General features: G+C 48.0%; 1 protein-coding gene across 2 annotated transcripts in view; it reads right to left on the minus strand.

Moving 5' to 3' along the window:
- Nucleotides 1-26523, minus strand: part of Trio (trio Rho guanine nucleotide exchange factor) — a 286543-nt gene that overhangs the window by 66097 nt on the left and 193923 nt on the right. For both annotated transcript variants that reach the window (XM_041632132.1, XM_041632133.1), the window contains exons 30-34: nt 26082-26272; nt 24137-24238; nt 20501-20643; nt 19738-19837; nt 7738-7981 (exon numbers count right to left, since the gene is read on the minus strand). In XM_041632132.1, the coding sequence (XP_041488066.1) occupies nt 7738-7981; nt 19738-19837; nt 20501-20643; nt 24137-24238; nt 26082-26272 (780 nt within the window). The remainder of the gene's footprint in view (nt 1-7737; nt 7982-19737; nt 19838-20500; nt 20644-24136; nt 24239-26081; nt 26273-26523) is intronic.

A 26523-nucleotide genomic window follows, 5' to 3' on the forward strand; every position in this document is an offset into this window, starting at 1 on the left:
TGCGCCCTAAGGCATCCTTAGGTCAGAGCAGGCTCTAGAAAGGAATCTGAGCTCAGTGTCCATGGTGCAGCCTGGACGGGCCACGTGCTACTGAGGTCCTTGGTGCTGGACATGCACATCTAGAATCTAATATCACGGTGGGGGGGGGGGGCTGGGGGAAACGCAGAGGGCAAGGCCTGAGTGGGGGGAAGGGGCAGGTGTTCCTCTCCATCTGTGCTGTGACCACAGGACTGAGGCTGTCCTGAGGACTACGAATATGGTTTAGATGGGGTTCACAACTCTTGGCTCCTGCTTGTTCTCCAAGGGAAAATCCCTTTGGCACGCCCTCTGTTCCAGGTTCAGCTGGGAGTGCAGATAGCCTGGGTGTGGCTTCCAAATGAAGGCACACCTGGTGACCTCATGAAGTTCCCATCCCCCATCTGTTGACCTCAGGGAAGGTCTTGTCCTTTGGGCTCATCTCTGCAACTCGGGGTTGGGAGCAGGGCATGGGAGTGAAGGAAAAACCTGGCCTCATCCTAAATCCTCAAGTCCTTAGGCACAGCCATGACCTCACCTGTACAGACATCAGGGAGGCTGTGGTCAGGGCTGATTTCGGGAGAGCAGCTCTGGAGGGAGGAATGGCCCTCAGACACACTATAATTTGCACCTTAGTGGAAACACGCCCTCATCCATATTGGCATAGTGGTTACACATGTGATCATGATGTTATGGAGCTTACAGGCCCAGCATCAGGCCTCGACCAGCTACCTCAAGAAATTACATGTCATTGCAGGAGTAGCCCTTGTCATAATGGCATATGGATCTCTGAGCTGTGAGTGATGGCCCTAGTAAATAAATCTATAAAAGATAAAACGTTAAAGTTAAAAAAGAAAGAACAGAGCTTGACAAGTGGAATCACAAAGAAAATTACTTGTCTGTCACCATCCTGCTGAGTGTGTACCCCAGATGGCGAATCTCAGGAGCAGGGTCTCAGGGTCTCTTTGCTTATGGCCCCTTTCAGCACTGGATGCACAGCGAGCTTTTCTGCTCTCTGTCACTCCACTGTTTATCTGTAGTTCTGTCTGCTATGATGTTTATAAGCGTAGCTCGACACCCACAGCTGTCACTCACTAGAATCTGTTTAAAGATCTCCCCCAGTGAGTTCCTCTATTAGTCTCTCTGGCTCTGGTCACCATCAGAGCTTTCAGACTGGAGTTGTTCTCTCCGGGTTGCCCCAAGGCGGTGAAACTCTTGTGGATTAGATCAAATCTATTTCGCTGAACCACCCTCCCCCATAATCACTGGGTGAATGGTTTTCTCCTTTAGGCTTTTCTGAAAGATTTTTTGTTTGGCGAGATGAGACAAGCAGTGTTTGGGTTGAGCAAACAGGTGAAGGCTCTCGTTTGTTACCTGATACAACACACCAAGGGGACAGGGTCTGTGGGTGAACACATTTAGTTTGGAACATGTTAGGAGACCAGAAAAAACAAGATTTTATTCTATGGTCAAAAGAAAGCCACTGAAGGTTCAACAAGAGCTGGGCCATGGGTTTGTGTATAAGGTGCAAGAAGCAAGGCTGGGGTACCTGGGGCTGAGATGGAGAAAAAGAGAATGAATTTGAAATATATTGTTGGCACAAAACCAAAAAGATAGGGATGACATCCTCAGAAAGTTAAAGGTGGGATTAACATATCTCTTTATTCATACCTGCGGCTGCAACAAAGTATCTTAAAATGGGGGTACTTATTAAAGACAGCACAAGTCCATGATCAAGGTGCTGGCAGACGCAGTGAGGGTCTATTCCTCAGAGATGATGCCCGTGTTCTCATTTGGGGAAGGGCAGAAGGGCTCCCTAGGGTTGCCTCACAAAGACACTCAATCTGCCCTGCCCTGGTCCCCACCTGTTCGGACCAATCCACTGGGGACTAGATTTCAACACATGCCTGGGGAAAGACACTGCTCAGCGGCAGGTGGGCCAGCAACGCTGCTTCTTGTTGCGCACCCACAATCCCCACAGCAGGGACTCAAGCAGGTACCTAGGTGTCCTTGTGGATGGCAAGTGCATCAAAGTGATGCACACACGCAGAGCAGATCAGCTCGAAGCAAGGACTTTCAGGAACATGATGGAAGAGGAGAATCCCTCAAGATATTATACTAAATAAAGTAAGCCAGTCCCCAGAGGATAGAAGTAACAGGAGGTTGCCAGGATCTGAAAGGAAAATGGTTGGGGGTACGGGAAGGGTACAGTGAATCAGGTTTGTAAGATGAACGGGGATCATGGATGGATGTTGGCAAGAGCACAGGCCTGTGAAGGCACTTTATACACAGAATTGTAAACTCAAAAATGACTCCAGGTAAGGTCAGTGTTACATGCACTTACAGCAGATCATGCAGCCTGTGATGGAGACAGCTGTAGCCATGTGACCGTGTTACTAGTTAGCAAATGGAGCGGGAATGGGAGAGGGAGGGCACTTGGGTAGTTTTGAAAAGGATGGCGGTACAGCGAACAACAAAGAAGCAAGATCATCCATGGAAACAGGAAGACAAGAAATACTTGAAGAGGAGAGAATGTAGTCCTGGTCGAGCCCAGAGGAAAAACTATTTCAGGCACATTCAGATAAAAGGAGACGTTCTTACTCTCAATCTGGATTCGTGAAAAGGCTGCTGATACTGATGACAGCCACACATTTAGGTGAGGATCCTGGCACAATGTGGACCTGCCTACGTCTCCACAGCTTCTGTGGTTGAGCCAAAAGCCACAGACAGATGCTTTTGATATGATTTGCTGTGGTAATGGGTAGATACTGAGTTACAGCTGCTAGCTGAGAGCCTCAGTCACGAGACAAGGGTTTTTGTTTCTCTTGTTTGTGTTCCTTACTTTCCTTACCCAAAGGAAAAAAAAAATGCTGTAATTATAAACACTTTAAGAGATGTGACTGATATTTTTAAGGAGGTGTTTTTTTTTGTCCTAGACACATCAAAGCACAGCAGAAAGTCCACCTGTCATCTCATTATGAGTTGGAATAGGAGAAGATGTAAGATTTGAATTAGCACTATTCAGAAAACCTTTCTAAGAAACAAACTGATGATGGCGGAGCTGCCAAGAATGGTAAGGCCGAGCATATGGACACAAAATCAGCAGAGAGGTGGTCAGAAGCCAGGGCTTCTGGCAGGAGGAGGCATCTTGTGCACTCCCCAAAGCTAGAACCACAGGGCCACTCAGTCCTATGAGGGCTTTACCCAAAGCCCTACTTTTGGTGAAACACTTGTGTGGGGGCTGAGAGGGGCCTTCCAAGTTCAGCCTATCCTACCACATCATGTTGTGTGGCAGGGACTATGGGGGGAAGTATGGCATGAAGTTCGTGCTGGGACCGGGGCTGTCTAGGCATTCTTTCAGAGGCAGTGAGCTGGCGAGTGCCATGGAAGGACTTTACAAGAGTATTCAACACAGGTTTATATTTTATCAGGGTACATCAAGAAAAGTAGCACTCATATCAGACTTACACTCTGTCCTGCAGATAGGCAGCCTGTATGAAGTCAGTGACAACGCCTTGTCAAACTAAACAACATAGGCAATGCCATGTTTTCCTGAACTCCCTCAGTTTGTTGAACCTCACCCTGGGGTACTGCAGCCACTGAGTGGCCCTCCAACAGTGGTGGAATGCACTAGAACCTTCTTGGTTATGAAAAAATACTTGGTAGTCAGTAGGCTGAGTCAAGAGAACTGTCTGCCTGGGTTACAGAGTGAAGCTGAGAGGCTTGAGAGACCAAGGGATGGGGAGACAGAGAAAGAAAGGACCTGTTCCTGTCTCTAAATAAAGAGGAAAACAGTGGACTGGGGTATAGCCAGTAGCTCTCACCAGGATTCAATCCTAATGCCACATAAAATAAACAAACAAACAAGTATGAGAACAGTCCAGGTGCAGCTACCACAAGGCAAAGGGGACATTCTGAAATGGTCTCACAGGAAATACAGACATGTTTGATATTTCTACTGACTCCTGTGGGCAGGTAAATAGAAGCCTCACAAGTTGAGACACTGGGAAGGAAAGATTACTCGGCAGAGATCGCCTGACACCTACTTCCAGCCAGGCAAACCGTTCCCAAGGGGATAAGACCACTGGTGGTTCTCAGTGTGAGACACCTTGTGCATGCTGGAAGCAGAGGCAGGGCCCTCTGCACCGAGGCCAGCCCCAGCTTCTCAAGTCACAGCAGCCGGCACAGACCACAGACAGATAAGACTGGCCATGTGTGATCTGCTGAAGCCACACTCTATTTTCCTCCCCGCACTGTCTGCTGAGCTGGTGACTAACATGCTGAGGAGAAGGAAGAATGGCAGACAGTCCCGGGGAATGTCAACACCCCAGGCAATCTGTCTGTCTGCAGAGGAGAGCAGAAACACAATTTTCCAAAATAATCTTCCCGCGCACACAGGAAAGCTCTCGCCATGGAGGAACATACACAGCTCGGGTCTAGTTTCAGACTCAAAAACATCCTGAAATGTAAACTGTGTGACTCAGTTTCTTTTTAAGTTGATTTCAGGCAAGCTGCATCTTTATCCTCCTGAAATCACAAATATCTTGAGATAGAACACCTGGCTCTCATGAATCCCAGGCATTCTTCCTGTCAAGCACAGTTCCAGGGCCACCAAGAGTGCCCTGGCTCCAGTCACAGTGAGCGCGGAGACCTCCCTAGACGCTATGGGAGGTGCACGGGGAACCTTTAGGCAGCTTATTCTTTGCAAGCAACTGGACAGTTAGCCTCAATGGCCACAGATTTGCGCTCATGAAGTATATGGAGATTTAAGCTGTTTGGACACAGAGTTACGAAATAAAAAGCTGCCAAGATCAGGACTAGAAAGCAATGAGCTTCTTCCTCTTGTCTGGAAGGGCACAGTGCTAAGACTCACACCACTAAAAAGCTATCCTTAGGGATTAGCGAAAGAGCTAGAGATACGTAATGTCTTCGAGCTCAGGAGCTGTGTGTGGGGGAGCACGCAGCCAGTTTAGCTGACATTGCCCAAGGGGTCTGATCCCGCCAAAGAATGATGGGATCGAGTCTCGTGAGAGCCCTGGCTCCTGGCTCACCTCTCTCACTGCTGCATCCTCCAAGCCCAGAGTTCTCACAGTGAAACGAGGAACTCGGAGGAATAGCCCAGCACACACCAATACTTCACCACAGTGGCATGTGCCCGTCGCTCCACAGCAGGTAAGAGAATGGGCTATGGGCGGGTCAGAGGCCACTCAAGGCCTTGTGCTTCCCAAGATGGCAGAGGTCTCTGAAGAGTATGTCTCTTTTCTGGGTTACATTCTTACTTCCTACTCCTTTGTTGCCTGGACTTTCTGACAATGGTCTCCAGTCTGCTAGATGGAGGCTGGTTAAGGCTACACTTCCTGGGCTTGACTTCCACAAGATTCTGTCAGAGGCCTTTTGAACTTGAAGGCAAGTTTTCTTCCCTGATATACTGCTCTGCTGCTGATGGAGCAGACAGATAGCCTTCATTTTCCTTGTGAGATAATTAAAGCAGATCAGGAAAAAAAGAAATCTGAAGACCGGAGCCCTCACCACCCCCTGTGCTCACAGCTGTGGGGATGGGTGCTGGAGGCCTGAGTGATGGGCGGGCACAGCTGTGGGGATGGGCACTGGAGGCCTGAGTGATGGGCGGGCACAGCTGTGGGGATGGGCACTGGAGGCCTGAGTGATGGGCGGGCACAGCTGTGGGGATGGGCACTGGAGGCCTGAGTGATGGGCGGGCACAGCTGTGGGGATGGGCACTGGAGGCCTGAGTGATGGGCGGGCACAGCTGTGAGGATGGGCGCTAGAGACTGAGTGATGGGCAGGCACAGCTGTGGGGATGGGCGCTAGAGACTGTGAGTGATGGGCGGGCACAGCTGTGGGGATGGGCGCTGGAGACAGTGATGGGCAGGCACAGCTGTGGGGATGGGCGCTGGAGACAGTGATGGGCAGGCACAGCTGTGGGGATGGGCGCTGGAGACAGTGATGGGCAGGCACAGCTGTGGGGATGGGCGCTGGAGACAGTGATGGGCGGGCACAGCTGTGGGGATGGGCACTAGAGGCCTGCGAGGAAGGGATGACGTTTCAGAATCTTGACAGCAAAGAATGCATTCAGACAGAAAAACGTTTACGTAAAAACAAGCAAAACCCAGAATTCCCTGTAAGTTTTGAGGACAAAGTCAAGTGTGCTAAGGACGGAGGCGTTTTCTCTTCAGCTAAGTGGCAACTGTGCACACCGGGAAGTACAGAGCACACGGCAGGAGAGGCACATGCCAACGCCGTCTAAGAACAAGAGCTCAATGCGGCATGTTCAAGTTCACCGGGGCTCCTCAGGGGGACAGAGAAACTTGATTTCTAATCCAAACTCAAATGGATCTGGTAGACTGAGGCAGCTGTGAGCTCAGAAGAGTGGTGTTTAGTGCTGGGACTTCACCCGGACTCCAGCTCCAGGTCACAGAAAGGCTTATGCTGCTCTAAACATGCGGAGTCCCTGGAGATGAAAAACGATACTTGGCTTTCCTTGGTCTCATTCATCCTGTTTCTCACTAGGGAACCCTGCGGACCCAGAGCTTGACTGTAATGAATGAGCTGGGCTCACTGGAGTTCCTGAGCAGCTTCTCTCAGCTCAAAGGAATTAAGTCACGGCAGCTAGTGGATGGCACCCAAACTGTCAGGATGAGCATCAGGAGAGCATGGAGGGCAAGCGGAGAAAGCTGCTAGAATATTCTATAATTAGTGAAAAAGAAACTGAATGTGGTGGCGTGGAGCGATGTTCCTTCAGAAAGAAAACCAGCTATATTTTCCAAAGCCAAAAGAACTATCCCATTTCCAGTACTGTCCAACAGTCTGACAGGGGAGAAGAACTACCCATCTTCCAGTACTGACCAACAGTCTGACATGAGCCGGGCTGCCCCCTGCATCCTTAGATGAGCTGCCAAACTCTGTTTCCTCCAGAGAAAGAACTCTCCAGAAACAACTCACCAAGACGAACGAGTAAGCTAGCTCCACTCATCAGGGACACAGCATGAACTGTGTCTGTCAACTGAACTTTCTAACATCCATATTGGAGAATATGAAAAGAAATGTTGATTTAAACAACACAATTTGTTTACAACCTCTATGGAATATGTCATTTCAACACGTAAGTCGTCTTTCCCATAAAACTCTAGCATGCTTTCCCAACTGCAGCACACCTCCATCGGGACAAGCCACCCTCACGTGCTCAGCGGCCTGCAGCCTCCGTGGTGGGCATTTGGGTAAAGACTTTCATGGTCTTCACAGGAATGTTGACGCCCACATAACAGCAGTCAGCTCCATTCTTCCCAGGCATGCAATGCAGAGCTTGGGAGAGCCCCAGACTCTCCATTTACACAGCTATAAAACAGAATGGCTAAATAACTCTCAGCCCAATTTTGGTCTCCAGGAATTGAATGACAGCACAGAAAGGCCACGTGAATACCTGATTCAAAGGAGGCTGGGTTCAGTCCCACCTCCCTTATCTGTTGCTTCCCCTGCCTACTTCAAGCAAACTGGCCCCTGAAGAACTAGCACTCCCATTCCTGCCCCCACAGCTGCCCTTTGGAAGCTGACGCCCTGCCTTTCTCCACCTTAGCCTGGAATCCCATTGCCACTGCAGACAGTGATAAGGCAGCCCTGCAGGCGTGCTGCCAGAAGGTCCTGTGTGCCCACTTGCTGGGCAGACACAGCTTCACTGGCAGCCCCTCAGGCCTCCCTGCCGCTTACCTTTGTGGTTGAAGATTCCCTCCATCTCCATGCTACTGCGGGAGTGGGCGATGCACAGCGAGCCACAGGGCACAAGGCCTTCTGCTGCGGGGGACCTGTCAGTGGTGCGTACCAGACACCAGTCAGGCTTGTCATGAGGCCGCTCCAGAACCTCCACCGTCTGACCACGCCGAATGGTTAGCTCGTTGCTGTTGCAAGCCGTGAAGTCATGGATCACTACTGTCAGTTCACAGCCACCAGAGAGCTGAGAGGGACAGAGAAAGAGGGACAGGTCAGCAAGCAAAACCACCGGGCCTGGCAGGTCTGGTGACTTGCCTAGGAATGCCACCTTCTGCCTGAAATTCTGCAGTAGGGTTAAAGGCATTGTGGGAACTGGGCTGAGGGTCTGTTCTGTCACTCCCTTTTGGAGCCATCAGATGCACACGCTCTTTCTCTTGTTCCCTATGCTGGGGGTTTTCTGATGAGCTCACTGCCAGTCCAATGTGATTTCTCATGCACTTCCAAATCTCTCTGTAGCTAAGACATCCTAGCTCCCTCTTCAAACATTCTATGCACTCATCTTTAAACTTAGAACAAAGTAATAAAAACTGCGTAAAGGCCACTTAGGGAATAATTGTGAAACAGACAATAAAGTGAGATGAAGTTCTCCAGATTTTCGCATCTTCACTATAAAGCACGCAGGCTCTCCTGCATCCTTTGGATCAGGAAGGGGGTGCTGCCAAAGACGGACACCGAAAGGCTGCCAGGCACTGACCCTGGACCGCTTCTCCTCAACCATCCAAGGACTTGGCTCCTTCCCTATTCCAAGGTTTCGTCCCATTTATCCCTAAGGAATCTTTATGTAGATTTTATTAGTTTCCTATAAATTAAACTGAACACGCTGCACTGTTTGAAGATGGAGAATGAGTCTCTTGGGTGGATACCTAGAACTCAGGAAAAAATCACAGCAGATTCTTAGCATGTCATCGACCCTCTACCCTTGATTCCAACCCCAGGTCTGCACTTCCTATACTTGTTTGTGCTAATCCTTCAACCCCTAATTTCTTTCTCTCTCCTGCCCCAATCCCTGACTCAAACTGTCCGTCTTTGGGTCTTCTGTATCACATCCATGAGTCCCATGGAGACACACACATGACTTGTCTTTGGAAGACAAGAATACAATCCTCCCATTATTATTGGCCCGGCATGGCTTGTATCCTGGTAGGTAAACCCTTTGGGGACAGGGTTCATCAGCTCCCATGAAAGAGTCCCGTGACTCGCTTTCCCTCCTCAGGATATCTCCAAGTTCCATCCCCTGTTCTTCCCTAACCCCATATGGATTCTCTCGCCTCACCCACATGCTGGCATTCCCAAAGATCCAGCAGCCAATGACCCCACGCTTCCGATTTCTCATCCCACCAGGGAAGCTGGGACATGACTCACAATGTCCCCGCTTGAGTTTCTTTTCCGGTGTTGCTCTCTGGGTGATGTTATCACCAGCAAGTCACCCAACTTAAATAAATCTCCCCCTTCCTCCAGAAGTTGTCAAGAGGACTCCAGGGTGGTTAATGACTTTCTTCCCCTGCAAACCTACGCTGGTGACTTCACTTGAGTTTCTGCAGGGATCCTAATGGTCGCCCTGGATACTTGCAGCTCTCTGTTCTGTCCCATCAGAAAAATGCTGTCAGGATGACCTTCTAAAAGCATGAGTTTTCCTCTTCAAAACCTTAGGTATTATTTTTTTTTAACTTTTTTTTTGATACAGGGCTTAACCCTCCATCTGCCTTGTCAGGCTTATGTGTTGACTCTCATTTCAGAGATGGGCCCTGTGCATACTGGGTCAAGATCCCCATCCCTGTGGTCAGAGCTCTTTGGATCCATTCTGTCTCTAAGTTTCTTATCCAGTATCTCTGAGAAGCTGCTCCCATGTCTGCTATCCTTAGGGATTACTCCTAAAACAACTTATACTTCAGTTTTGAAATGAATGGTGTGTGTGTGTGTGTGTCTACCCTCCTCAGCAGAAAGCAGGTCTGTGCCACTCTCCTGTGAATCTTTGTGTTGGGACTGAGGTCAGAGACAGGGCTGGTCACCATCACTGCTGCCCGAACAGGCCTGCAGATCACTGCAGGATTTGGGTACCCATGGAGTGCGAAGCCCACAGAACGCTGGGCAGGCTGCTGAAGGCTCGCCTACATACTGCTCTACTCTCTTTCTGAGCGGCCTGTCTCTCATGAGAAAGTCTGGGGATTCAGAGTTAAAAACATGTCTGCCATACTAGTATACAAAGGACAGAAACAACACAGCTCTTTCCAACATGAAGCACCAGTCCACACAAAGAGAGCATCTTTACTAGGTCATAAGGAAAAGTCACAACCAGTTAAGCCCCCTTCTAAATCTTTACAAACTCCTCGGTGGGAAAGCCATGATAAATTTTACATTAGTCCCTGAACGGATAAAGAAGTCATTAAAATGCCAAACGTACAGTCCTAGCCTGGGAAAGAATTTTCCTCACAGAACCCCATGACATGGAAGTGGTTAATTCCTCAACAAAGAAAAGAAATGCTCCCTTTCCAGTAAAAACAGAGCCAGCCAATCAAGTTGGACAATGGAGTCTCTGGCTTACTACAGAGCCAGAGCCCGGCCCTCTGTGGGCCTTGGTGGCCCAGCCCTAGTGCCCTTATGACTATGAAGGCTGGCTGCCAGCCCTGTTAGTGAACTCTCCAGCCAGAGCTCCAGGCTTTTCCCAGCGACCCTAGTTCCTGCTCTGGGAAGGACAGGCTGCATCCAGCCCTGAGCTGGCCGCTTCCTCTCACAGAGCCTCATTAACTTGTCAGGCTACTCAAGCAAGGGTGGGGGTGTGGGGGAGGGCTGCCCAGGAAGGGGAATTAAGCTAGACTATATTTTTGGCACTTTGTTTTTTTTTTTTTTATAAAGACCCTTCCAGAGTAACCAAAAAGGATTAGAAACATCTGTGTACTTGACAGAGCATAAGAAATAAAAGATCAACCCTGCTCTGAGAAGAATCATAAAACACGCCTAAAACATGCAAAGGTTTCCCAAACCTTAAGAAAACAGACTGCCAGAATAATATTTCAAAAAGTGCTAAAATTATCACCCCCCACATGTTTACATCCCTCAGTCAACTGGCTTTGCCCATCAGAAAAGATAAGAACCTACAATTAAGGTTACAAAACTAAATAGATGTTGCCCTGAAAAGAGGTATCCTGTAGACTTCTGTCTCAAGCTTTACAATTAAGTATTTAAATTCTAGCCCAATGAGACAGCTGCTGGTTACCCCACAATAAAATGCCACAGGGCATCACTGAGGAGATCTTGCTGGTCCAGTCACTGCCATGGTTCATAGACTACAGCTGGGTGGGAATATTGGTAGTTTTTTCCCTTGGCAGTTAGAACAGCACCTTCCTATGCTCCGAGAGCCAGTCCTGGGGAGGAGGCTTCCAGAGTCAGTTCCAGATAATTCCTCCAAGTCCAGTGTCTGCAGCAATAGAGCCTTCCTTACCTGCAAGTTCTGAGGTCTAACAAGGGGCAATGGAAATATCCTCTACTGTTTACTTGAGGGGCCCTCTTGGGTCCATGAAAGGAGGTTCCTCGTGCCTGGCACTGGGGTTCTGTTGTCATCATCCCACATGGTGTGACTCCTCTTAAACTATGCATGAGCACACTTTATTTTATACCTGTATTTTTTCATTTTATTTTATGTGTATAGGTGTTTTGCCTGCATGTATTGTCTGTGCATCAGGTGTACGTGGTGGCCATGTTGACCAGAATAGGGAACTGGGTCCTTTTAGGACTGGAATTATATTTGTGAGCCACGTTGTGGGTGCCAAGAATCGAACCCAGGTCTCCTAGAAGAGCAGCCAGTGTGTGTGCTCTTAACCGCTAAGCCACCTCTCCAGCTTCTGATTTATGTATTTTTAGCTAACTTATAATATGATGTTTCCCTGTGGCTTCTTCAGATATTCAAATTATATATCTCCCATTCCTCCCTTAAACTTGGAGCTACAAAACATCTTTTAAATGAAACTTGTTATGTTTTTAGAAAAGCGTTACTGATATTAAGAATTCAGTTCCTAACTAGAAGTTTGGGGAACTCCATCATGAAGTCTGAGGAGCTCTTACCCACTCCCAAGGCCTCGCCCGATTACAGGACTGTGCTGACAGTGCCTCTGTTCCCATGTCACCAGCTTAACAATGGTTTTCTTCTGCAGAAGGCTCCACAGCATTCTCTCCACTTTGCGCATTTCATAGACTTCTAGCACGGGTTCCCTTCCATAGTTGCTTAGTTCAGGAATGCAACTTGCCCCGACTCACAGTAACCCTTGTGAAAGGGTTACTTCACTTCAGAAGTCTGATTTTAAAACATCTTTCAATTTTTCACTATTATGGTAACCAGTAAGTGTGGAAAAAACAGGTGCCTTAAATGGACCACAGCCACAGAAATCATGTTTGGGAGGATGTTTCCCCTCCCAAAGTCGCTGCCTTCTGAGAGGGTCACTGGCCAGCACTGATGACCTAGACCAAGGGCATGAGCGGGCTCCGAGCAGGCCAGCTTTCCCTGACTTCTCTCCAGCATAATGGAAAGTAAACACTGTGGTATTTCCACCCTTCATCTTTTGGCTCAAGTGAAGCTTCAACAATCTTTGTAGAATTGTTATCTTTTGTTTTCTAAAGAAACCGTGTCACATTGCTGCCTTGTCTCAAGCACGGCTGAGACATTCCTGCAGCACATTTGGTCACGGGCTTCTTAACATTCGCACACCTGACCCTGCACACCCGAACAAGGAAGGCGGTCTTCTGTTACAAGAACACACAGTCTTAGAAGGACAACAGCCAATATCTGCTTTGGATCCCCAAGTTCAACATTCTGAGCAAGTTTCCTGCAAAGGGCTAGAGAGAAATGATGTGGGGGAGGGTGTGTAAAGATCAATGGCGATGACTATCTGGCCCATTTTGCAAGCGCAATTCAAAAGGAAAAGCGGGGGTGGGGTGGGGAGGGAGGGTGTGGTCTAATAAAGGCCATTCCTCCTAGAGAACGAAGTGTATCAAGTGCTGTGAACAGTGGCTCCCCACAGCTCCTATATTTAGTCATTCAGAAACTCTACAAAAGGGTCCTGGGGCTTCATGCAGGTTTCACACAGAGCGGACCAAACAAGGATTGCTTGGTTTAAGGGGATTAGAAAGTGCAGCTCCACTGCAGGCCAGGACACAAAAGCAAAGGCAGCCACAGTTGCCAGAACATACTCAATATAAATGCCACCATGCCACAGACTCTCACTGCTGCTGGGGAGCGCTGGAGAGGCTGCGGAGGCTGGGAGACCACCCCCCACCCACCGCCTTAACAGGACAGCTTCCCAGGTGCACATTAACTGGAAAGCCAGCTTCCTTAAGGCCAAGGTCAGGGAGTGTTCCTGAAAACCCTTGCTTAGGGTTTGAAAGAGGCTCTGTCTGATGTGGAGGTTACTCATGGGCACATGTGTTTCAAATAATAGATTCTGGGTTATTGCTTCTTAACCAGTTTTTTCTTTTTAAAGCAAGAAAGTAAATGAATGATAAACATTTTCAAGACCAGCGGCCATTGCTCTCCCTATTTATCCTTCCTTTGTTACTTGTGTGATCACACATGGTTTTTCTGCTGTAGGAATCATGGAAGGCTCCCTTGAGTAAGCTGAATGTATGGACCACAGTGGAATATTAGTTGTAAAAGGATGAATTTAGAAGCTACGACTAAAAAGGCAAAGTCAAACTGTAAAACAAAATAAAACAAAAACCATCACAGGGGAGGCAGCTTTGAGTCCGGCTTCCAGGCTCTGCCAACAGGACCTGGTCAAGTCAAGGCTGCCTTTTCCATGGCTTCTGTGCATCAGGGGATATGGGGGCACACTGCGCAGGTCCGAGATAACACAGCAGTGTGTGTGTGTGTGTCTGCGTCTGTGCGCGTTGGGGTGGAGTGGTGGTGAAGAGGCGGGATGAGGACAGGGCAGCACAGCTCAGGAAATCTCAAAGTGACAATTCTATCTGAAGAACCTTCTTTGCTGGATTTCCTTTCGCCATCTTTAAGGAGAGGCACGAATCTGAGTAACTGATATGAATCCAAGAGCCGTTTTCACTATTACTAATGCCACTCAGTAGGAAGGAAGAGTCCCCAGTCTGAATCTAAGGCTTATTATCATGTTCAACAGTAACTATGGCCATACCATGTAAACGTCACAGGAAAACACACAATTCGGTTATCTCTTACATTTCTAATCAGACGTTACTGCCCTTCTTACTATGTCTAAATATTTGACAAGAGCAACAAAAGGAAGGGAAAGTTTATCCTGGCTCACACTGTAAGGGGATACAGACCATCACAGCACCAAGTGACTGTCACACTGTGAGGGGATACAGTCCATCACAGCACACAGCACAATGTGGTTGATCACAGTCACAGTGTGAGGAGATACAGTCCATCACAGCACAAAGCGGCTGTCAGTGCCCAGTCAAGAGACAGAACTGAGCGCTTGTGCTATAGCTTCCTCTACTTTTCCTGAAGTCTGGGACGCCAGGCTATAGGGTAGTGTCCTACAGACCACCTCCATTCAGGGTTGATCCACCCTCCTCGGTAAAAACTCTGTAAACACCCTGACAGCACTGCACGGAGCTGTACCTTCCAGGTGATTCCAAAAAAGCTGACCATGTAGAGCGAGAGCACACTAAATCTGATTTTAAAAACAGACCAACCACAGCCTGCCTTTCCTTAGCACTTAGGCTTTCTACTATAGGAGTTTTTATTTTCTCATTTTATTTTACTTTATTTCATGAGAGCCTTTAAAAGGTCATCTTAAAAATACTACAGAAAAGCTAGTCCCCTAGGAGGCAGAAGAACCGGCATGAAGAAGGAAAACACATTGCACAAGGAAACCCACAGCAGGTGACCAAAAGTACCGGTGAGTGCATGGACGTGCCGGGTGAGCCTTCTCAGTATGGTCTATGTGTACACTGCCACGATGCAGTTACCACAGGATGATGGAAGATGACTAGCTAAGAAAGCATACTGACCCAGAGACTCTCTTCTGCAATAACCATGCCCATTAAATGTGTACCATGTGGCTGGAGGGCCACCAAAGTGCATAAGCCAGGCACCGAAGCTGAGTTACTCAACTGCGAGACTGAACATAGCTCCTAAGGAGCACAGTTCTCCTCTGCGCCAACTGTGACTGGTGCCCAGCGGTGTGTGTGTGTGTATATATGTGTTTGACAGTTAACCTGCACTGGCAGTAATGGACGCCAACTGCACAAATGGCAGAGAGCAGGGAGCCCCTCTTATCACAGAGACAGAGACCATTAATATTTATGCAGGGCCCTTTAAACACCAGGCAGTGTTGTAAGGAAAGGGGGCAGTGCCAACGCTCACAGGACTATGAGCGGGGCAGCACTAGAGCCATTAACACAGGAGACACTGGGTACAGAGCAGTTAAGGAACATGCGCAAGGGTAGGCAAGGAGGAAAAGGCCAGGTCTGCTGGTGAGCATGTCCTCATCCCTGAGGGCTTGCACCTGGCTGTGTGCCATGCCCTTCAGTACTTCTACGTATGCTCTGGGTGGATGAAGGTGCAGTGTGGTCCCAGAGCTCCCCTGAGGACCTAAGCATCCTATCCTGTGGAAGACTTTGGAGCTCAATGCCCCAATTCTATTATGTGTGGAAAATCAAGCCCAGCCCCAGGAAAAGACAACACTCTGAACAGGCTGGGTGGTCATGTGCCATCTCTCAGCAGGACTTGGAGAGCCCTGAGGGTAGGCCACTATGCAGGCCCATACTGAGGAATATAGTCCTTCCTGAGCAAGTAGACACAGCTCCTCTTGTACGCTTGTCAGGGAAACCCCAATTTTAAACTGCAGCGGCTCCAGTTACTTTTCAGAATGCCTTGATAACTACAGGAGAAAAGTTCCTGGAGTGTGGGGTTACGTGACAGAACAGCCAGGGCTTCAGCTTCATTAAGAGAACTGCTACCACATGCTCTGTAAAATATGTGCACCCATAAAAACAGACAGAGGATTCACGATCCTGCTGTAGGCTCAAGTTCATGCAAAGAACCCATTTCGGCTGAATCATGCACCCCTTGTAAAGAATACACACCGAGGGTCTCGGTACAGCCTACGAGTTGGCCTGGCTGGCTTCCTCCAGACACCTCGTTCTACTTTGGCCATTTCACTTGATTCCCACACTAGGAATCACAGACTAATGTGGTAAGAGTGAGGAGATGTGCTCCAAGAAGCTCTCTTAGGGCCCTCAAAACCCCCAGCTCCATAATCAGCCCTGCAGTAAAAGAATAAGGGCTGCAAGACAACAGATGATTAGATCCACATTCCGTTTCTGGCTCGGCTGCGTCATCCCGCTTCATCTCAGCACCCCCTCCCTACCTCAGGAGATGACTGCCACTTCATCTGACTTCATCTCCTCGGTGTCCGGGGCTGGGTCAGCACCAGGTCAGTACCCCCTCCCTATCTCAGGAGATGCGCCCAGGGCGCTGAGGTAAGATCCTGGAAAGCATCTGGTTGGTTTTGGAAACCACATTACATTTTAATAAGATCATTTTATCAGCCTAAGTACCATGAATATCAGCAAGAATTGGTGTTAAACTCACATCTGGAACAAAAAAAAAATGACATATTTTAAGACTGATGAACAGGAAAGGGGCTTATGGGACAGGATTTGTGTCCTGACCAGCCTAATGGAGCTGTGCCCTGGAAAGAGGGTGTCTCCAGAGCCCCTCCTCAGCTGACTCTTGCTCTAAACCTCTGGTGCCTTGACTGGGGATTAGTAACAGCTCTGGCAGACAACTTCCCCTCAGAATTCTCCAAGAAGCTAAGCACAAAACATACCCCCACCCCATTTCTGGACTGGAACCAAATTCCGTGACAGCAACTAACTCAAAACAGACATGATAAATTGAGTCAAATAGGCAGAATATCTCCTTGCCAGAAGTACCGGCCTGCATTATCAGAGGTTGCTGAAGTGTACAATAAGTAGGGTGGAGAGAACCTTGGGGTTCATGAAAAGCTGTGGTCTCTGGAGACCAGGAGGTGCTGTAAGAAGCGAAGCTCTACACCTTCGGACTCTGCTTTCAAAACGCATTCTTCTGAATCATCCACAGACTCTGAAATCTTGGACCAGCGAAGCACAAGTAGAATGACTAAAAGGAAGTCTTCCAGAGCAGAGAACCCACACACAAGCACAGCGGGGTGCCAACACGCTAACCAATGTGTCTGACTTCCAACACAGGACCAGAAGTGAAGACAACTATTCAGTTCCAACAGCAGAGGTACCCTGGCCATCCTGTTTGAGGACCTCACAGCTACTGAGGACCCTGGTGTCGCCAAGAGGCACTAAAGGAAAGGGTGAACATTCCTAACAGAGGACTCGGAGTGTTACCACTTCAAGACAGAAGAGCTACGGGGTCCAGGACTGGCTCTGACTTGTGCTGGGGAGGGAAAGCCATGCAGAGCAGGCCTCCAGGGACTGCTGAGCTCTGGAGCAAACGCTAGTTATGGCTTTAGTGATGACACCACTGGATGAAGAGAATGGAAATTGGTTCATCATCTTCAGTGCTAAAATATTTAAAGGGAGGTCTAGTAAATTCCAACGTCCTAAGTAGACCTCTTCAAGGCCACACAAGCAACTACTATAAACCTACACGATGGTAGTAACTACTCATTCTCACAAAGCAAGTCACTCCAGAATCCTCTTTACTCCGAGCTCACAAATCCCTATCATGTTGGAACAGACATGCCTCCGGAGCCAGGGCTGTGCTAGGGGTGAGGCAATGTGCAAACCTATCACTGAATGAAGAGCCTGTTCTGGGATGGGAGGGCATTTCTATAGTCATGGTTCCCCATTTACCTAAGTACCCCAAACCGCAATGGATCTTGCTTCCTGGGCCAACCTCCAGAACAGCCTTTACCAGCCTTCCAGGAGGAAACACTACGTTCATCTTATGGGTAATTTCATTCCACAGATTTATTTCTCATGAACATTAAAGCTGATGTCTACAGTAAATCTAGAGTTGATCCATGAAAGTACATCTTGGAAGAATGCGGGGGCAATTCTCCAAGGGCCAGTCAGGTTTCCTGGATGTAAATGGCTATCTGTCATACTTGGCAACTATTTGGTCTGTCTTTCCTTCTAGTGACAGCCCCATAAAAACTGACAAGCTAACCCCCTCAATTCTCACAAAAAGAAAAATCCTCAAACAATCGGTATTTTCTAACAAAATTTCTAATTCAAGTTCTTCAGCAAATGGCTGACCAAGCCATCCGTCTCATTTCCTGCTGCTGCCACAGTGGCTAACTGACTGCTGATCTGACTAATAAAGACACACTGTGTGCTCTAGTCCTGCTACGCGAGGTACTCTAGGCATGTACCACGCAGCAGACTCAGGAAGCAGAATGATAAAATGCAATGACGCACACTGGAAGGGTTCTGGAAATGGGTCACTCAGCAGAGCAGTATTTTACATCCATTTCCTTCTGTCCTGGAAACTACAATATGAACCCCCAAATCCCAGAGAGACATAACCAACATCTGTTTAATGCACTATCCGAAACAGTCACCTGGCATTGGCCTTCTGAAAACGAGAGGCTTGGACACGGCTGCCTCTGACTACCAGGGGATTTGGAGAGTCCAAGTCTCATGGTTATCACACCATAATGAACCAGACTGTACTGGGGAGTGAGAAACTGAAAACTGACATGGTTGAAAGGAAATACTTATATACTGGTTTTTTTTTTTCAAGATACATGTTTACTGGCTTTGACATAGGTCTTTTTCATCTTCTGTCTACCACACAAACCCAGGCCTCCCAAGTTGTACTGACTGTCAGTTTGTTCTGCAGGTCTTTGGATTCTACAGGAAGAATTGCTGCGGGAACTCCTTCACCCACAGTACATGGGCATGGCCACATGTACTATAAAAACAGATGTGAAAAACATGCCCATGTGCTCACTCTCTCGGCTGCTGGCTTCGGTTCCTGTTCCCTGCTCGTGCAGAGGACTGTTGATCTGTGAGTCTACCCCTAGATAAAGAATCCTTTATTGTAATCAATTCTGAGCTAGTGTGGGACTACTTTATTGTGTTCATCTATATAGAATCATGTGCTAGTTTGAAAGAAGATGGCCCTAGTCAAGAGAGGCATTATTAGGAGGGGTGGCTTGGCTGGAGCAGGTGTGGTCTTGTTGGAGGAAGTATGTCACCGTGGGGGTGGGATTTCATGTCTCCTATGCTCAAGCAACATGCTCAGTGTGGCACACAGCTGCTTCTGCTGTCTACAGATCAAGACGCAGAACTCTCAGTTCCTTCTCCAGCACCGCATCTGCTGTACGCTGCCATGCCAACTGCCGTGACAATAATGGGCTGAGCCTCTGAAGTGTACGCCAGCCCCGTGAAATGTCTGCCTGTGTAAGAGCTGCCCTGGCCATGGTGTCGCTTCATAGCAACAGAAACCCCAAGACCAATTCTGACATGTCTGGGGCCATTTTTAAAGCAGGCTCCCCTGTAGAAACGCCTGGGACAACAGCCAGATCTGCCCTTTCCGTCAGTGGTCACGACTGTCAAAGGTCCAATCCAGTGTTCTAGAACTTTCTGTGTTCTGTGTACCACAAATTCTAAGAGGAAACCTCAGGGCCCATCATGGAGGATAGTAGCGTCCACGTCTCAGACAAAACTCTACATTTACATATGGGGATTGGGTAAAATATTATTTTAAATGATAGATTTTTTTTTGGCTTATGAATAAAATGCAAAGGCTTCAAAGACTCTGACATAAAATCCTGTGACTGACTGAGAGGGGTGGACAGGGAGAGTTGGAAAGATTTCTTCTGAGTTTCTAGCATGAGTCTCACACTTTAACCTCCAAGCCTCTGCTCTGCCATGGAAGCCTGACCCACTATTGGTACCTAGTACTTGTCTTTAAAACACTAAACCACCAGACCTTGACCAAAGGGGGCAGTGCTGGTGGCAGCTCACCTTATCACTGTCCAGTGTGTTCTGAGATGTCCGGGAAGCGATGGAAATCGTATCAGGTTGACTGCTGCCATCCCCTTGGCTGTCCAGATCCTCTCCATCCCTAGTGGAACACAGAAACACTCAGCTCCCAACACAGCTGAAAGAAATCGACGTTAGACTGCAATCCTTCCTAGGACCAGCTCCTACAATGGCAAACCATTGTGCTTGTTCTGTGTCAGACTTGTTTATTTTATTCTGTGTGTAAGTCCTCTGCCTGCATGTATGTATGAGCACCATGTGCATGCCTGGTGCCCACAGAGATCAGAAGGCATCAGAGCACCAGGAACTGGAGTTACAGATGACTGTAAGCCACCATGTGACTACCTGGGAACAGAACCCAGGTCCTCTGCCAGAGCCATAGTCTCATCTTTGCAGCCCCAAGCCATCCTATTTTAGAGTGTGGCTTTTGGGTTTGGCAAAATGGTTAAACGCCTAACATCTTCTTACTGAATTCTCAACAAAGTGAACACCCTAACCCAGGTTCATTTCCATTTGAGAAATGTGGAAAACTATTGTTTTGATACCTTGGGTAGGATGGGGAAAAGAGGGATTTCTACATGGTTTTCTGTTTACTTCCAGCCAGTGGAGTCTTGACAAAGCAGTTTATCTAAATCACAGGTGCTCCAAGTGTTTAAGACAAATGGTGGTGGCCTGTTCCCTGGTTCCCTGCGCAGCTGTCCCTCCCCAGCAGGTGAACATTCCCACGAGACTGCCACGTACTTACCTCCTTCCCTTCTGCCTCGCTGCTGGCGCGGTTTTCGGGATGTGGATGGGCTCCTTCAGGGCTCCCCTCAGGTGCACAGTCCTCTCCTGGATCACCTCGCGGATGTGCTTTATCCAGTCCTGCTTGTTCTCAATACTGGACGCCTGTGCAGGTGGGAGAGCATCAGGAGGAGGTGCCCTTCCCGCCTATGCCCAGCACATGCAGGTCTCCCCTGCTTCCCAACTGAGAACTTCTCACAGAAAAGCAGACACAACTCAGTTTAATTGACAATCAAGCAGAAGACTCTAATTTTATATATTTTCATTAAAACCATTTTTCTTTTAATAAATGATTACAGGTGTCTTGCTATTCTGGAAATCCATCATTATTCTTCAGTCCCAAGACTTGTTGAGAGGCCCTGGGAGGTTATGAAGACAGATCCACTCCTAATCTGAAACCTCAACAAGGCCACTGAAACATACACTATGTTTTGGTCTGGGTCCAGGAACCAATCAGAAGGGATGTGAATGAGCCCCCTGATGGGTGACTGCTGTGGCTGGCCTCTTGCACTGCCACTGAGACGCCCCAGAGTACACATCCTACTCCCCCCCCCCCCCCCAGTTACTACACAAAGGAGCTGTGCAGGGTGTGTTTGCTGGAAATGTGCTCAAGGCCACAAAGTCACACACGGCCAATCCCCTGTGGGCCTACCACAGTCCCATAACAATCTCAGGAGGATAGAAGGCAAGTGCTCAGAGAGCAGCGTCCTACGAATGCATGGAGCAGCCCTCTGCTGGCACTAATAACTTTTCTAATTTCTGTCTGAAAAAAATTACCCTCCTCAGACATAAACAACGGTCATGAGTGGCTGAAGCACTTGTCAGTGGGGCACAGATGTGAGGAGGGAAGGCAGCTGCACCTCGCACCCACAATCTTGCTTTGGGAAGCACAAAATTGAAGTCTACACCGAGAAGACACTGAAGCTGACAGTTCCCATTTTACATTAACCATGCTAACTTTCCTTCAGTTACCTACAGTGCTAATGAAAAACAATAACGGAAAAACCTTGAAAACACCAGGTCTATGGGAATGTACATGCTGACAAACGTGTAGAGTAAACAAGAAGGACCAGAGAGGAACATTCAGTGTAGTTTGGAGACAACCGAGGACACCTATAACCATGCTTCAGAAATAAAGAAAACTCCCCCGCAAACGGATCATTACGTCAATGGAGAGCTCTGGTGTCACACAAGAGGGACCATTCGGTTAAGATAAGGGGTAACATATCATCTTCACAACAACCTCATGCTGTGTAAGGATCTAGGGATACTGTTTTCTTTCCCGACTATGAAAATAGAGACAGTCATTCTGCGTTAGAACCCTAGGTTTAACTCATGATTTCCACTATCATTATCACCTCCGTGGCCATCACCATTAATTACCTTACAGACTTTGAGCATCTACACCCCTGCCAAGACTCTCACTGCAATCGACACCACTGTCTCCATCTTTATTGTCACCGGCATCAGCAGCATCCTCCTCACCACCTCTACTACCAACAGTGTGGTCACCGACATCTCCATCCTCACTGCAGCATCCTCCCCACCACCTCTACTACCAACAGCGTGGTCACCGACATCTCCATCCTCACTGCAGCATCCTCCTCACCATCTCTACTACCAACAGCGTGGTCACCGACATCTCCATCCTCACTGCAGCATCCTCCCCACCACCTCTACTACCAACAGCGTGGTCACCGACATCTCCATCCTCACTGCGGCATCCTCCCCACCACCTCTACTACCAACAGAGTGGTCACCGACATCTCCATCCTCACTGCAGCATCCTCCCCACCACCTCTACTACCAACAGCGTGGTCACTGACATCTCCATCCTCACTGCAGCATCCTCCTCACCATCTCTACTACCAACAGCGTGGTCACCGACATCTCCATCCTCATTGCAGCATCCTCCCCACCACCTCTACTACCAACAGCGTGGTCACCGACATCTCCATCCTCACTGCAGCATCCTCCCCACCACCTCTACTACCAACAGCGTGGTCACCGACATCTCCATCCTCACTGCAGCATCCTCCCCACCACCTCTACTACCAACAGCGTGGTCACCGACATCTCCATCCTCACTGCAGCATCCTCCTCACCATCTCTACTACCAACAGCGTGGTCACCGACATCTCCATCCTCACTGCAGCATCCTCCCCACCAGCTCTACTACCAACAGCGTGGTCACCGACATCTCCATCCTCACTGCGGCATCCTCCCCACCACCTCTACTACCAACAGCATGGTCACCGACATCTCCATCCTCACTGCAGTATCCTCCTCACCATCTCTACTACCAACAGCGTGGTCACCGACATCTCCATCCTCACTGCAGCATCCTCCGCACCACCTCTACTACCAACAGCGTGGTCACCGACATCTCCATTCTCACTGCAGCATCCTCCCCACCACCTCTACTACCAACAGCGTGGTCACCGACATCTCCATCCTCACTGCAGCATCCTCCCCACCACCTCTACTACCAACAGCGTGGTCACCGACATCTCCATCCTCACTGCAGCATCCTCCCCACCACCTCTACTACCAACAGCATGGTCACCGACATCTCCATCCTCACTGCAGCATCCTCCCCACCACCTCTACTACCAACAGCGTGGTCACCGACATCTCCATCCTCACTGCAGCATCCTCCCCACCACCTCTACTACCAACAGCGTGGTCACCGACATCTCCATCCTCACTGCAGCATCCTCCCCACCACCTCTACTACCAACAGCGTGGTCACCGACATCTCCATCCTCACTGCAGCATCCTCCCCACCACCTCTACTACCAACAGCGTGGTCACCGACATCTCCATCCTCATTGCAGTACCACTTTCACCACCCCCGACAAGCCAGAGCCAAAGCACATGTCACTTCCGTTTTGCCCTCCTGGGAAGGCAAAAGGTTTTATCTGAACTTCTCTAAAAATCTTTGAAAATTTTAGTCTTGAATATATTTTAACAAGTTTAAATTATAGAGCAACTTAGTTATCTAAAATCTATTTGCTGGTGCACTTCATATTTTGTGGGGATTTATGTCAGTACGAAATGAAGAGTCCACCAGGCGGGGCACACAGTCACTGAAACAATCCACTGTGAACATGTGAAAAAAGAGAAATAGAGTGGTTTCCGTGGTGGCCAACAGACTCAGCTTCCAGAACTACCAAACTGAGATTAAAAGACATGGAAGAGATGTAGCAACCTAAGAGCCAGAGATACACCACTGTCTCACCACACTCCGGCTCCTCAACAGCCTAAAAATTGTGGGCTACATTTCCCAAAGCATCCCAAAACTACTTTATCGTATTTTTCAGACAGATCAAGAATATAGTTACATCTGTATTTTCTAAAATATAGATGAGGTTAGTACATGAGACACCTTTAGAGTTCCTTGCAGTTCCTAGGAAAAGTTAGTATAGCCAAAAGAGAGTTTAAATTAAAGCTCTCTCTCTGTGTTTCTGTTTCATCAATCCCATTAGAGTGCAAAAAAGTCAAATACAATGACACGGAATCTGTACATCAGCAAGAAAAACAGCACATATCACTACAGTAAACGTCCACATAGCAACCCCACTCTAAATTCACATACCTTAAGGACAATCTTATTGTCTGACGTTGGTGTCCTCCCCACCCACAGGGCAAACTTGCAAGGGTCTCCTTCAACATGTTCTGTGACACCCAACTCTGAGGTCTGGACAAAAAAGCAGTTAGATAATTAGAAAACAGTACAATTTTAGTAGGATCAGAGTATAGACAAGAACAGCCTTTGCTTGCTGATGGTCATAATCCCTTAGAGCTCAGTGGTTCTCAACCTGTGGGTTGTGACCCCTTCACTTGGGGGTCACCTAAGACTATTGGAAAACATACTTACATTATGATCTATAACAATAGCAAAATTACAGTTATGAAGTAGCAATGAAAACCAATCTTATGGTTGGGGTTAGCACGCCATGAGGAACAGCATTAGGGACGCTGAGAACCACTGCCTTCGCGGGCAGGAGGAAAGCTACCAGTAGAACACACTGACTGCGTTTGCCTTTGACAGCTCCGAGCACTTCTGGACACTGCCATGAATAAGCAGAACATGCTGAAGAAAAAGCCCAAGCTTCTAAACAAGCATGGGCTTTTCCCAGTTCCTAGGAGTTCCCCTGATCCACTTTGACCAGTGACACACCTTGACAGAGAGCAAAAAGGGCTAAAATCTTCAGATTTCATCTGCAACATTAACTTTGAGTATTTCATCATGAATAGTAATACCAAGAGATAAAAGCCCATCTGAGGACATATGCGGAACATAGCATCCTCCCCCATGACCGAATCCACCCGATCTCTCTCCAGCATTGGAAGTGACTCATCACTCACCCTCCAAAGGCAGCCTCTGCAGGAATCGCAAGCTTTAAAATATAAATGAAGCTAAACCGTATCAATTTCTAAAGCACACAAGCTTGCTTCCAAGGGCAGATTTAAGGCAGCCATAAAATCACTACCTGGGCAAGATTGTCCTTTTCCATTTCCAGCTGGAGTGTGACCTAACTGATGGAAAGCCACAGCGAGATCCAAATGACAATCACGGCCAGGGTACCAGCCAAAGACGGTGGAATAAAACCCATTAGCAGGAACTTGCAGATTCCAGATTATTATTAAGAAAACTTCCACACTCAGGAATCTCTATTCTTCTGGGGGTTTGCCTGATCTACAGAGAGCTCCAAACATGGGTAATGTTAAGTCATTACAATGTCAGACGTCTAAATCGTTCTAAAGGGACCTGACGTGAAGACGACTCGATGTCACTCTGCTTCCCCTTCTAGATGGGAAGCTCCCCTTCATGTCACCATCTCATGCCCTCCGTCCAGCAATTCTGTGCTGGCAGCTCTCTGAGCAGTGGCCTTAAGAAAGGTCAAAGTGCAGGGAACCAGAGTTTGTCCTGGCTTGAGACTTCAGCGGGCAGGCATTCGGTTGTGCAGAGCCATAGACTGGCTAGTGTGGAATAGGAATGCAATGGTTCCAGGCAGGCTCCTTTCCCCAGAGAAACACTAACATTGGTCTCTGCTTGGGTACGGCTGGGGAATCTTTCAAACATTATTTTTACTCATAATTTTTTACTCTAATAATGATATTTTTCTGTTATAAAAGTTTCAAATTTATTCATATATTTACTTTTCATAAATTAATTTCTAATGAAAAAGAAATCAACTCTTCATTATTATAAATCGGTAGTGAGTTCACCCAGTCAGGCAGCCTGCATACATTTTGATGTTTATGACTTAAAAAAAATTATTTAAATGATATGAGTGCTTGCTTAGGGCACCCAGATAATACAGACTTCATCTACTCCCAGTACCGGCATGCCCTCTAGTGGATGTAGTAGGTTAAAGAGAACATAACTGAAGAAGATAAAAAACTTCACAAATCCAGATTCCCATTTTAGAGTAGTTTGAAAGGCAACTAAAGGCAGCAAATAGGAATTCTCTCTCCCCACAAGAAGGACGCAGCCGCATGGCTCATAGACTGGGGCGCTGGGTGCCTATACTTACAAACAACTTGCTTTTGTAGAGGTACTTGCTCCTCCCACTGGAGTCTTTCACTTCTTTACTAAACACTAAGGACATCTCGAAAAGGAAGAGATGCCGCTCTCGGCCCTTCCGGATTAAGGTTTTGGGATCCCACACTTGGAAGGATTCCTGCAGGATGAGTTCTCCCTGAGACTCGATGTTTTCATCAAACCCTACAACACAAAATAAAAGCAAATCAGCTCAAAGGGAGAGTAAGCATGATCAGAAGGAAGCATCAGTCTTTGTTTCACTGTAAATGCCCTCGCTTGCTTCCAGTCCTGTATTCCATGCTCTTCACAATGGGCCCCCTGACGAAGAACTCCTCCTAAAGTACACTGTGTGTGTATTTTCCCAAGTTCAAGACATTTCTGGGGATCCTTGCAGTCTTATTCTTTCCTTTCTACTCCTTTCTATTGGCTTAGGT

The sequence above is a fragment of the Microtus oregoni genome, unplaced genomic scaffold (assembly GCF_018167655.1).
Source record: "Microtus oregoni isolate MIOR12 unplaced genomic scaffold, Mior012 000040F_ref0000088, whole genome shotgun sequence".
Taxonomy (NCBI): Eukaryota; Metazoa; Chordata; class Mammalia; order Rodentia; family Cricetidae; genus Microtus; species Microtus oregoni.